The sequence below is a fragment of the Oncorhynchus mykiss genome, chromosome 15 (assembly GCF_057628025.1).
Source record: "Oncorhynchus mykiss isolate SJ-2025 chromosome 15, ASM5762802v1, whole genome shotgun sequence".
Taxonomy (NCBI): domain Eukaryota; kingdom Metazoa; phylum Chordata; class Actinopteri; order Salmoniformes; family Salmonidae; genus Oncorhynchus; species Oncorhynchus mykiss.
This window is the reverse complement of record NC_143036.1, coordinates 27,558,155-27,570,936: the sequence shown is the minus strand read 5'-3', so window position 1 is coordinate 27,570,936 and position 12,782 is coordinate 27,558,155. Positions and strand designations below refer to the sequence as shown.

The 12,782-nt window shown below is 41.3% G+C and overlaps 1 protein-coding gene across 2 annotated transcripts; it reads left to right on the top strand.

The window, feature by feature from the left end:
- The first annotated feature begins 362 nt into the window (after window positions 1-362).
- LOC110489898 (uncharacterized) lies at window positions 363-11,502 on the top strand. 2 transcript variants are annotated; one of them, XM_021562868.3, is made up of 2 exons: window positions 363-648; window positions 8,548-11,502. In XM_021562868.3, exons 1-2 carry the CDS (start codon window positions 453-455, stop codon window positions 9,678-9,680), a joined length of 1,329 nt encoding a protein of 442 aa, XP_021418543.3. In that variant the 5' UTR covers window positions 363-452; the 3' UTR covers window positions 9,681-11,502. The 2 variants fall into 2 exon arrangements, with proteins under 2 accessions (XP_021418543.3, XP_021418542.2); XM_021562867.3 differs by lacking the exon at window positions 8,548-11,502 and adding an exon at window positions 4,938-7,504 and having other exon boundaries at window positions 369-648.
- Window positions 11,503-12,782: the final 1,280 nt, after the last annotated feature.

The following is a 12,782-nucleotide window of genomic DNA, read 5'->3' as shown; positions in this document are numbered from 1 at the left end:
TGTGGAATTGTTAGATATTGCTGCACTGTTGGAACTAGAAGCACAAGCATTTCGCTACACTTGCAATAACATCTGCTAACCATGTGTACGTGACCAATAAAATTGGTTTTGATTTGATTTAACTTCTTTAAAATGTATATGAAAACATGATACTGGAATGTGTATGATAGAGGAAACTGTTGAGCATTGTTTACGCTATGATTTAGATCGGGGATTTATTTTATTAGAAATACAGGAGTTAATGGGTAACATACAGTAAGTGGGGTAGGTAGGCTGGGACCGGCCTCACACTCCAGTACAGTAAGTGGCAGTGTATGCACCTTTCAGTTGGTTGCGATCCGCAATACAAATTTAAAAAAGAAGTAGCACCTAATTTCCTGTTCCTTAAACACGGATCCGTAGTGACAGCAAAATAACAATACATTCTCTCAACTATCACTTTCCTCCCTAAAATGTCTAAACTGCAGCAGATCAATGCATTTCTCAACGAAAAATTAACAGCAGTTCCTTTGGAGATATCCGTGTTAGTAAAAAAAACTATCGCAGAGCACCAGGAAGAAATCTCCCGTTTGAAACGGGCGAATGCACGTCTACGAAGACTGCTGGATTTGGTTTTCAAACCAGAGATAAAGTTGCATAGATTAGCAGGTTTGTGACTACGTCTCTCTATTTGACATTCATTTGACATTGTAGCCTAATTATAGTCATTTAAATTTAAGGGGCTTTGAGTAATACATAATTTCGCCTAGTCATACACATTTGCGGCCAAATTACAATTCCGTCCGGCAGACGGCGCTATTATTCCTATTACGTAGATTAGCCTGCTACATACATTCCAATTGGATGCAGATGACAGACTCGTGTCCCTCCGCGCCGGCTCGTACATAAAACATCCCCCATTTAAGCTGCAAGGTGTCGATTTCCTGCTTAAATAGCAACAAATGATTGGAACCCCAGGAGCTAGTACTTGGTTGCATAGCTTTTGGCCAAAATAACGAGAAGCATTCAGTTTTTAGATTATGCACGTTACAGCCTTCTGGTCTGCGAACATCAAAACGCATGTGTCTCAGATGGAACGTGTGAGCGCCAGCTGCAGATGTTTGTTGGTCGCGTGAGTCCGTGGCTCTGTTCAAGGGTGTCAAGTGTGCCAAAGACTGGATATACTGATAAGATATGTCTCTCCGCCCAAACAATGGAAGTCGTTGTCCACAAACGGCACGGCGGGCTCTCTCATTAATGTATTCCTTTTTTCAATATTCGAGGAGGGTTGTTAACGTCAACCGCCTATATTCAATCAAGAGAAACGCTATGCTACTAAGCTCGTGCTATCAATACGCATAACCATCTGCTGGATGGAAAGAGATTTTCTATAGAGTTGGGCCTCTCGCCTCGTCTCTGGTCCAGGGCGTTACGTTAACCATTGTTACTTGTGAAGCTAGCTCGAGCAAAGATTTGTATAACTAAACCAAGAGACCACAGCCTGTCGTTTCCAATGGGAACAAATGAGACATAGTGGGCAGAACAAGCGAGGGAGGGGGCAGAGCTAAGCACTAACTAGCAAGATCCTATTGGCGCGTTCTAGCTCCATCTGGATATTTCCGTTAGGAAACACCGACTCTGAAGTGCGCCTGTCAAATAACTAAATTCGTCTTTGCTCTTCTTCCAAACAAAATATTTTTAAAGACTTTGCAAAGGATAAAGTCTGCAAACTTTAGTCGACTCTGTTCAGATTTTAGTTTTAGAAACAGAAAACTATTGAGATCAAATGTTTCATCGATGAGAAAATTTGCAGAATCTAGGCCAAAATCCATTTCGTTCCATCTTCTCCCACTGCCCGCAAGTGGGCTTCCTCACCATATTTGGTGGTGAGTGGAACCGCCAAGCATATGCTTCACATTTATACATTAGGTGAAATGATGTGTCTCATTGTTATATCTGTGGCTAGAGTACACACAGAATGATAGAGGCCAAAAGGCCATATTTAGCATGGGCAGCGCGATTGAGGGCTTCCACCATTTTAATGTAGTCAACTGGGTGGGACTTTCAACTTCACTGGCTGATCCCTCCTGGTGACCCTGTTGGAGTCATGTCTAACCAGGTCATCAGGATGGATCAGCCAATCATGAAGAAAATGTACTACTTCAATAGCGCTGCCCATGCTGTCGGACATTATAAATGGTACATACTGTAAAACGTAGATTAAACGCCTGTCCCTTTTAATATGGCACACATTTCAACAAATAAACAGCTGTTTCAAATAAACACCTAGTCTAAATGAATTGTTTACGAGATTACCATGAATTGTTTTGAGGTTTAAATGTTCGATTTGTTACATTGAGTAATTAAGAAATGACTGGAAAAATGGCTATCGTTCCGTTTTTATTACCAATAAGAAACTGCTAGCCCTTGGCTGCTAACAGCAGATAACTAACTGCTAGACAACTGGCAAGCACAAAAACAGTCAGCAACTTCTGGAGTGCGTCTGATCACCTTCTAGTGGTGAAACTAAAAACGGCCAAAAATGCACAGTCAAAGGAGAATAATTATTCTGTCAAGGAATGTGTTTGTTTTGAAATAGAGGCATACTAAGACAAAACAAACGTAACACTGTGTAAAGGATAACACATCAGTGCAGCAAATTAAGAAATTGATTAAAATGCTGGAAGTTACCTTTGCCTCTCCCGAGTCCATAGGGGAGTTGCAGTGATGGGACAAGACTAACTACCAATTGGATTTCATGAAATTGGAGAGAAAAAGGGGTAAATGTACAACAAAAAGTGAATGCTGGAATTTAAAAAATTGACTTTGCAAATGAGCAAACGCTGTGTGCATTAAGGAAACAGACACCTGGCTCAAATAGAAGCCGGTCTCTAATAAGCACAGGTTGTTCAGTGATTTAAGCAAATAAAGGGCTATTAATTTACATTTGACGGTATACGAAGATGAGTCCTCTGTCTCTATGGCAAGTACACACTAGCTAGCTAGAGTATACGCTAGCTAGCTGGTACACACTAGCTGTAGTACACACTAGCTAGCTGGTATACACTAGCTGTAGTACACACTAGCTGTAGTACACACCCTTGCTGTTGGTGGCGTTAACACAGAGTTTCTAATCCCAGAGGCGCAACATCTCGAGACTTCTGGGAACACTTGCGAAACAGACTAGGCTGGCGTTTAGGTTTGGAGAAGTCAATGAGCGAAGTAAAAAAAATACTTGTTTAGTTGGTTCTCTCAATCTAAAGGCACAACATTAATTTGAGACAATGTCATAAGAAGTTGAATATGTTATTATTACAACCTTGTGAAAGTGGCAAACTGACAACTTTATATCCAAGGAGTGCCTTTCATTTGATGGCCAGCACATGCGAGATGATCGTTAGACTCGATTACGTGTTTCTGTGCATGAGTTTAGCTAGCCAACGTCGCCATGACATTGCCTACAAGCGTAATCGGGGATTTCTATTGTAGAAGCAGTTTCTGCCTATGTTCATACTGTACTGTCTTTGGCGGTAACACGCCATCCTCTCTGGCAGCATTCAACCTGTCTGAGCTCGTATGCCTCAGAGGGTCTGTGTCCTGAGAAGTTATCTGCTGTAGCCAGACTCTATTGAAGACAACTTGCAGACAAATGCTTCTCAAAACCATCAATGAGCTTGCTGCACCTTTCTAATAGCAATCTGTCCCAGTCTTCAAAAGCAAACTGCTCTAATTCTTTCATGTTTGAGGGGTGCCCTCCAACTGCTTTTGTGAAAATTAGGGGAATTATCTAAGAAAAGTGCAACGGTGCCAATATACACAGTGTACAAAACATTAGGAACACCTGCTCTTTCCATGACAGACTGACCAGGTGAAAGCTATGATCCCCTATTGATGTCACTTAAATCCACTTCAATCAGTGTAGATGAAGGGGAGTAGACACGCTAAAAAAATCATTTTTAAGCCTTGACAATTGAGACATGGATTGTGCCATTTAGAGGGTGAATGGGCAAGACAAAAGATTGAAGTGCCTTTGAACGGGTATGGTAGTAGGTGCCAGGTGCACTGGTTTGAGTGTATCAAGAACTGCAACGATGCTGGGGTTTTCACGCTCAACAGTTTCCCGTGTATATCAAGAATGGTCCACCACCCAAAGCCAACTTGACAACTGTGGGAAGCATTGGAGTCAACATCGGCCAGCATCCCTGTCCATGCCCCGATGAATTGAGGCTGTCTTGAGGGCAAATAGGGGTGCTACTCAATATTAGAGGTGCTCTAAGTTGACCTGGTCAAAAAGTGATCAAAATCAAAGTGATTGTCAATCGTTTTCTATATTTTAGGCCATTTTGTCTTAAATTTTAATGAGTATTTTACTGTTGCAGCACACATTTTGATTGCATACTGTATACTGTGTGCAGAGTTACAGTTTCAGGATATACCATTGTACATGCATTCAAGTTAATTCACGCTGAAATGACTATTATGCATGTTTAACCAGCCTGTTCTCAGAGCATTTCATATGATTATTTATGTTAATCAGAGACACTTCAATTAGTATGATATCTTACGTTTTTTTATGGTATGTTTTAATTTGTATGATATGTTACAAATTTGCAAAACGCATGACATGTTACGAATTCAATTTTTTTGTTGTGGCTAATGTTGGCTATGTGACTAAGCTAATGTTAACTAGGCTAGGTGTTAAGGGTTGGAGTTAGCTAACCCTAACAGTTTAACCTAACATGCTAAGTAGCTAAAAAGTAGTAAGTCGTTGAAAAGTTGGTAATTAGCTAAAATTGTCTGTGATTCGAAACTTTGGGTTGCTAGACGATTCCTTTATTGTTTTTTTTTTTTTTGCCTTAAGTAGCCTTTTGTCTTATGTAACCATACCAAACCTCCCGGATTTAGGTTTACTATGTTACGTCTTTTCATCATATTTCATCCTTTCTCCTTACCCCCAGACCTCCAGCTGCTCACTCTCACTGAAGAGGAGGTTAACCCTGAGCAGCAGCACTGTGAGCAGGAATGGAGCGCCAATCTGGGACTGCAGGAGTCTGATGCTGAAGAGTCTATGTGGAACTCTATCAATATAACTGTAGAGAACCGGACAAAATCTGATGGCGAGAGCTACAGCGAGTCCGAATCAACCAGTGACTATGAGCCCCCCTCTGACAGTGACAACAGTGAAAGTGATCATGTAAATATGGACAATAGAATACGATTGTCAGGGTTAAAGCCTCTTAAATCAAAGCGAGGAAGAGGACGGCCAAGGAAAGAAACTGGGGCGTTGCCTGATTTAAAATGTGATGTGTGCATAAAAAAATTTGCGACAGCAAGTGGTCTGAGAAGGCATCTGCAAAATTGGCACAGTGAAGCGAGACCAATAGAACTGCCAAGGAAAGAAACCAGTGAGTTGTCGGATCTGAAATGTAACGTTTGCGGAAAATGCTTGGCGACGGCACGTAGTCTGAAAAGGCATCTGCAACTCAGGCACAGCGAAGAGAGACCATACATGTGCGACACATGTGGACAATGTTTCGCCTTGAACCGCTACCTGATCCGGCACATGAAGATTCATGCTGATGAGAGACAACATTGCTGCACCAAATGTGGCAAACGTTTCTTTCACAAAGAAAGTCTGAAAAATCATATGGTTAATATTCACGCAGGGCTGGTTTTTAAATGTGATTTGTGTGGAAAATGCTTGTCAACAAAAGGTCGTCTGAAACTGCATCGGCAAAATCACACTGGGGAGAAATCCCATCCTTGCAAAGAATGTGACAAAGCCTTCGACTGCGAGTCTGGCTTGATAAAGCATATGAGGACTCACACTGGGGAGAAACCATTTCAGTGTAAAGAATGTGGCAAATGCTTCGGCGAGAAGGGAAGCCTGACAAAGCACATGATGACTCACACACAGGAGAAACCACATCGCTGCAACGAATGTGGCAGATGCTTCAATCTAAAGGGAAACCTGACCGTGCATATGAGGACACATACGGGGGAGGGAGTTCAATGCCATTTGTGTGGAACTTATTTGAAGTTAGCATCAAGTCTGAAGAGACATCTACGAACTCACAGAATAAATATTCACAAAGACTAAGAACACGTATCAATGCACTTTGTGTTAAATTGAAGGTAGAGGAAGTATCAAGAGGACAGCTCTCTGATCACTGCTCTTGGTTAAGGGCACAGTCTGCCATTTGGAAATCTGTTCAATGGTCATTTTAAGAGACGTTGCACTTTCAAGGTCAAGTTTGTCAGATGTCACGGAGCTAGGTCAGTCCGTGCCTGCGTTCTGACTTGTCATATTGAAACGGTTTAGGCCTATTGGCTTATGAAATGAATGTATTAAATGTTGTGAGGAGAAACGCATGTTAGTTTGTTGTCAGACGCCAACATTCAATTGGTTTTGGGCACGCCAAATATTTGCTTGAAGCTCTGCTAATTTACTTTGTCTAGTCATGCTTTTGCTTATTCGTTTTACCATTCAAATGCACATGTTTTGGTTATGTTAAAGGTAGAAATTGTTTGCAAACTTAACCTGGTAAGGGTAATTTGAAAGGAGAATCGTTTGTTCCGCTCTGTCATGCTCCCAGCCTGGTCTCATAGACTAGACGTATTATAGTAAACGTAACTCCTAACCCGGCAAGCCAGCTAGCTAACATTAGCTGCCTAGCTAAAGTTAGCCACACAAAATGTTTATTTGTAACGCAGATTTTTGCAAATTCATAACATATTGTACATTTAGCAAATTCTCATATTACACTAAATGTATGATGGACATCCACAAATCAATACATACCATGCGAAACGTAACATACTAAATGGAGTGTTGCGGATTTACATACAGAATATTACAAAATGCTCAGAGACCAGGCTGATGATCCTCTGCATCTGGAGGTGTGTCCAACAGAGAAGCGCAACTTACCCTGTGTTACTGGGTTCTGTAATGTGGTTGAATCCTAGGGGGCTTTATGCAAACACGGTTATTGAAGTGTGTGTGTATTTATGAATTGTCAATGTGATTACCTTCTTATGGTTATTGATCATTTCATTAATGTATTTTGACCATTAATTGTGATCGATCAAAAGTGGTACATTCCAAGGTGAGGCTTGAGGGACTTGTACTTAAACCTTGCCATTTCATTGTTGGCCAGACAGAGACAGGGCTAAGGTTCCATGCTGGCCGTAGGGGACGCACTTTTCACGACACTTTGATACAAAGTGATTTTCGTAGTGGGTTAGGAGAGCATTTTCTCTAACCCTAACTCTTTCCCTAACCTTAACCTCAATCTCCTAACCTGCTGCGGAAAAGTCACGTCAGTGTCGTAAAAAGTTTTTCCCGCTTGCATAAACCAGGCATGATGGAGGCCTGGTTTATTTTGAGCTCTCCACTTATTTGATTTGCCCCCAGTTTGTTTCCTCGGCTTGTTATTTTCCATTGTACATATGTAAAGAGTGTACAGTTTGCCAACTACTCTACTTCACTGTAAATAAACATCCGCCCCTGGACATTGCACTGCTACTTCTTGTCTGCTTCCTCCCTGAAACCTCCACCTTCAGGGGAGCCTCCGTTACATCAGACATTATCAGAACTCTAACCAGATGAACCAATTTGTGTAGATCTAGCTATATGCCTCCACTCCAAATGAATGGAAAATATAACAATCAAATCAAACCAGGAAATTATGGTGGCGATATGTTCCATTCATTTGGGATTGAGGTATATAGTTGGATCTAACACAGCAGATTGCCTGAGATGTTGACATATCTCAACATTAGTCAACTTTTCAGTTCAGTGAAATGTCACTTTAATTTCTAATAAATAGAACGTGTTATGATTGAGTGACTCAGGACAGCTAGGCTACTGGCATTAGTCTGTTCACAAAGCTCTAATGGTGTGCGACGTGGTAACAATGTTGCTATTTAAGGATTATCAGGTTGAAAACATGTTTTCCTTAGTCTTACACAGTTACTTTATTGGAATAACATTCATTTGTATCCATTGTAGTTTTTGAATCACTGCAGAGTTGCTTCCCGTTTCAGTCACCTCTTTGGTCACGTTAGTGTGGGTAAAATAAAATAAAAACGAAATATTGACAGATAGTGCATCCCACAATGCAGGCGATGTTCAGTAAAATATCAATATCATATGTTCTTACCGCCGACGGTCCTTACCTGTGAGTGTTCTGCTCAAACAACTCGAGGGTGACATGTAAATCCAGCACGCAAACAAAACTTGTGGGAGTTGTAGTTCACATGATACTTTTTTTTTTTTTACTTTCTGAGATGTCTTACTGCTTGAGCATCACATATTTTTATAACAGGCATCGACTATAAATGCATCCACATTTTATTTTTTAGATATAGGCCTATCTAAAAATGACCCCGTTTTTCATGAATTTGATTATACAATTTTGAATCGCATTGCAAACAATACGGGACTAGATACCCTCAATGAAAGGGGAAAAGACAGTCATTGTCCCACCGTTTTCGGTACTAGCCCTATTTGTCTCTTTTCAGCATTTTAAGTTTTCATCAAATTTCTTCCTTTCTCCTTACCCTCAGACCTCCAGCTGCTCACTCTCACTGAAGAGGTTAACCCTGAGCAGCAGCACTGTGAGCAGGAATGGAAGGCCAATCTGGGGCTGCAGGAGTCTGATGCTGAAGAGTCTATGTGGAACTCTATCAACATCATAACCGTAGAGAACCGGACAGAATCTGATGGCGAGAGCTACAGCGAGTCCGAATCAACCAGTGACTATGAGCCCCCCTCTGACAGTGACAACAGTGAAAGTGATCAGGTAAATGTGGAGAATAGAATACGATTGTCAGGGTTACACCCTCTTAAATCAAAGCGAGGAAGAGGACAGCCAAGGAAAGAAACTGGGGCGTTGCCTGATCTGAAATGTGATGTGTGCGGAAAATGCTTGGCGACAGCACGTAGTCTGAAAAGGCATCACCAAAATCGGCATCTTGAGGAGAGACCAAGAGGACGGCCAAGGAAAGAAACCAGTGAGTTGCATGATCTGAAATGTGACGTTTGCGGAAAATGCTTTGTGACAAGAGGTGGTCTACGAATGCATGAGAAAAATAGGCACAGTGAAGAGCGACCATACATGTGCGACATATGTGGCCAAGGTTTTGTCCTGAACTGCTACCTGATCCGACACATGAAGACTCACACTGAGGAGGGACAACATTGCTGTACCGTATGTGGCAAATGTTTCAATCACAAGAATAACCTGAAAAATCATATGGGTACTCATACAGGGCTGACTTTTAAATGTGATTTGTGCGGAAAATGCTTGACAACAAAAGGAAGTCTGAAACAGCATCAGCAAAATCACACTGGGGAGAAATTGTATCCGTGCAAAGAATGTGACAAATCCTTCAGCATTAAGGGAAGCCTGATATTGCATATGAGGACTCATACAGGGGAGAAACCATTTCGATGCAAAGAATGTGGCAAGTGCTTCAGCGACAAGGGAACCCTTACAAAGCATATGATGACTCACACAGAGGAGAAACCACATAGCTGCAACAAATGTGGCAAATGCTTCAGTCTAAAGGGAAACCTGACAGTGCATATGAAGGTTCATACAGGGGAGGGCGTTCAATGTCATTTGTGTGGAACTCACTTGAAGTTAGCATCAAGTCTGAAGAGACATCTGCGAACTCACAAAATAAATGCACAATGACTAAGAACACATAACAATGCCCTTTGTGTAAAATGTGTTGCATGGAAGAGACTATTATAAGAGCACATCTCACTGGGCACATACATCTGGTCAACTCTAGTTTTGATTTCAATTAGGTTGAGTTGTCAACTAACATGTAGGGCCTCCGTAAACGTGAAATCAACAAAACATTTCACAATTGGATTTACCGGGTCACTACTGGGACAAGCCAATTTGCTTACTCTAAGTACTTTAAACAATGCATAAACCTAAAGTTTTGCAGTATAAATGACTATCATTGATAAACATTTAAATATAAGCAAAAACATGTACAGTTGAAGTCGGAAGTTTACATACACTTAGGTTGGAGTCATTAAAACTCGTTTTTCAACCACTCCACAAATTTCTTGTTAACAAACTATAGTTTTGCCAAGTCGGTTAGGACATTTACTTTATGTATGACACAAGTCATTTTTCCAACAATTGTATACAGACAGATTATTTCGCTTAATTCACTGTACCACAATTCCAGTGGGTCAGAAGTTTACAAACACTAAGTTGACTGTGCCTTTAAACAGCTTGGAAAATTCCAGAAAATGGCTTTAGAAGCTTCTGATAGGCTAATTGACATCATTTGAGTCAATTTGAGGTTTACCTGTGGATGTATTTCAAGGCCTACCTTCAAACTCAATGCCTCTTTGCTTGACATCATGGGAAAATAAAAATAAATCAGCCAAGACCTCAGGAAAGAATTGTAGACCTCCACAAGTTTGGTTCATCCTTGGGAGCAATTCCCAAACGCCTGAAGGTACCACGTTCATCTGTACAAACAATAGTACGAAAGTATAAACACCATGGGACCACACAGCCGTCATACTGCTCAGGAATGGAGACGCGTTATGTCTCCTAGAGATGAACGTACTTTGCTGTTGTTCTGTTGCACTTTTCGCACCAAAGGACCTTGTTAAGATGTTGGAGGAAACGGGTACAAAAGTATCTATATCCACAGTAAAATGAGTCCAATATCGACATAACCTGAACGGCCGCTCAGCATGGAAGAAGCCACTGCTCCAAAACCGCCATAAAAAAGCCAGACTACGATTTGCAACTGCACGTGGGGCAAAGACTGTACTTTTTGGAGAAATGTCCTCTGGTCTGATGAAACAAAAATAGAACTGTTTGGCCATAATGACCATAATTATGTTTGGAGGAAAAAGGCAGAAGAACACCATCCCAACTGTGAAGCACGGGGGTGGCAGCATCATGTTGTGGGGGTGCTTTGCTGCAGGAGGGACTGGTGCACTGTGATGAATGAATGCATCCACTGTGGCTGTTTTTTAAACTGATGGTAGTAAAAAGTGGTTCCACAAGGAAAATATGTTTAATTTGGCATCATGAGGACGGAAAATTATGTGGATAAATTGAAGCAACATCTCAAGACACCAGTCAGTAAGTTAAAGCTTGGTCACAAATGGGTCTTCCAAATGGACAATGACCCTTAGTATACTTCCAAAGTTGTGGCAAAATGGCTTAAGGACAACAAAGTCAAGGTATTGGAGTGGCCATCACAAAGCCCTGACCTCAATCCTATAGAAAATGTGTGGGCAGAACTGAAAAAGCGCGTGCGAGCAAGAGGCCTACAAACCTGTCTCAGTTACACCAGCTGTCAGGAGGAATGGGACAAAATTCACCCAACTTATTGTGGGAAGCTTGTGGAAGGCTAACCGAAATGTTTGACCCAAGTTAAACAATTTAAAGGTAATGCTACCAAATACTAATTGAGTGTATGTTAACTTCTGACCCACTGGGAATGTGATGAAAGAAATAAAGCTGAATTAAATAATTCTCTCTACTATTATTCTGACCTTTTCATATTTTTAAAATAAATTGGTGATCCTAACTGACCAAAGGTCTGAATAATTATGTAAATGTGATATTTCTGTTTTTTTATTTATAAAATCCTGTTTTTGCTTTGTCATTATGGGGTATTGTGTGTAGATTGATGAGGAAAAAAACACATTTAGTCAATTTTAGAATAAGGCTGCAACATAACACATCAAATCAAATCAAATGTTATTTGTCACATACACATGGTTAGCAGATGTTAATGCGAGTGTAGCGAAATGCTTGTGCTTCTAGTTCTGACAATGCAGTAATAACCAACAAGTAATCTAACTAACAATTCCAAAACTACTGTCTTGTACACAGTGTAAGGGGATAAAGAATATGTACATAAGGATATATGAATGAGTGATGGTACAGAGCAGCATAGGCAAGATACAGTAGATGGTATCGAGTACAGTATATACATATGAGATGAGTATGTAAACAAAGTGGCATAGTTAAAGTGGCTAGTGATACATGTATTACATAAGGATACAGTCGATGATATAGAGTACAGTATATACGTATGCATATGAGATGAATAATGTAGGGTAAGTAACATTATATAAGGTAGCATTGTTTAAAGTGGCTAGTGATATATTTACATCATTTCCTATCAATTCCCATTACTAAAGTGGCTGGAGTTGTGTCAGTGTGTTGGCAGCAGCCACTCAATGTTAGTGGTGGCTGTTTAACAGTCTGATGGCCTTGAGATAGAAGCTGTTTTTCAGTCTCTCGGTCCCAGCTTTGATGCACCTGTACTGACCTCGCCTTCTGGATGATAGCGGGGTGAACAGGCAGTGGCTCGGGTGGTTGATGTCCTTGATGATCTTTATGGCCTTCCTGTGACATCGGGTGGTGTAGATGTCCTGGAGGGCAGGTAGTTTGCCCCCGGTGATGCGTTGTGCAGACCTCACTACCCTCTGGAGAGCCTTACGGTTGAGGGCGGAGCAGTTGTCGTACCAGGCGGTGATACAGCCCGCCAGGATGCTCTCGATTGTGCATCTGTAGAAGTTTGTGAGTGCTTTTGGTGACAAGCCGAATTTCTTCAGCCTCCTGAGGTTGAAGAGGCGCTGCTGCGCCTTCTTCACAATGCTGTCTGTGTGAGTGGACCAATTCAGTTTGTCTGTGATGTGTATGCCGAGGAACTTAAAACTTGCTACCCTCTCCACTACTGTTCCATCGATGTGGATAGGGGGGTGTTCCCTCTGCTGTTTCCTGAAGTCCACAATCATCTCC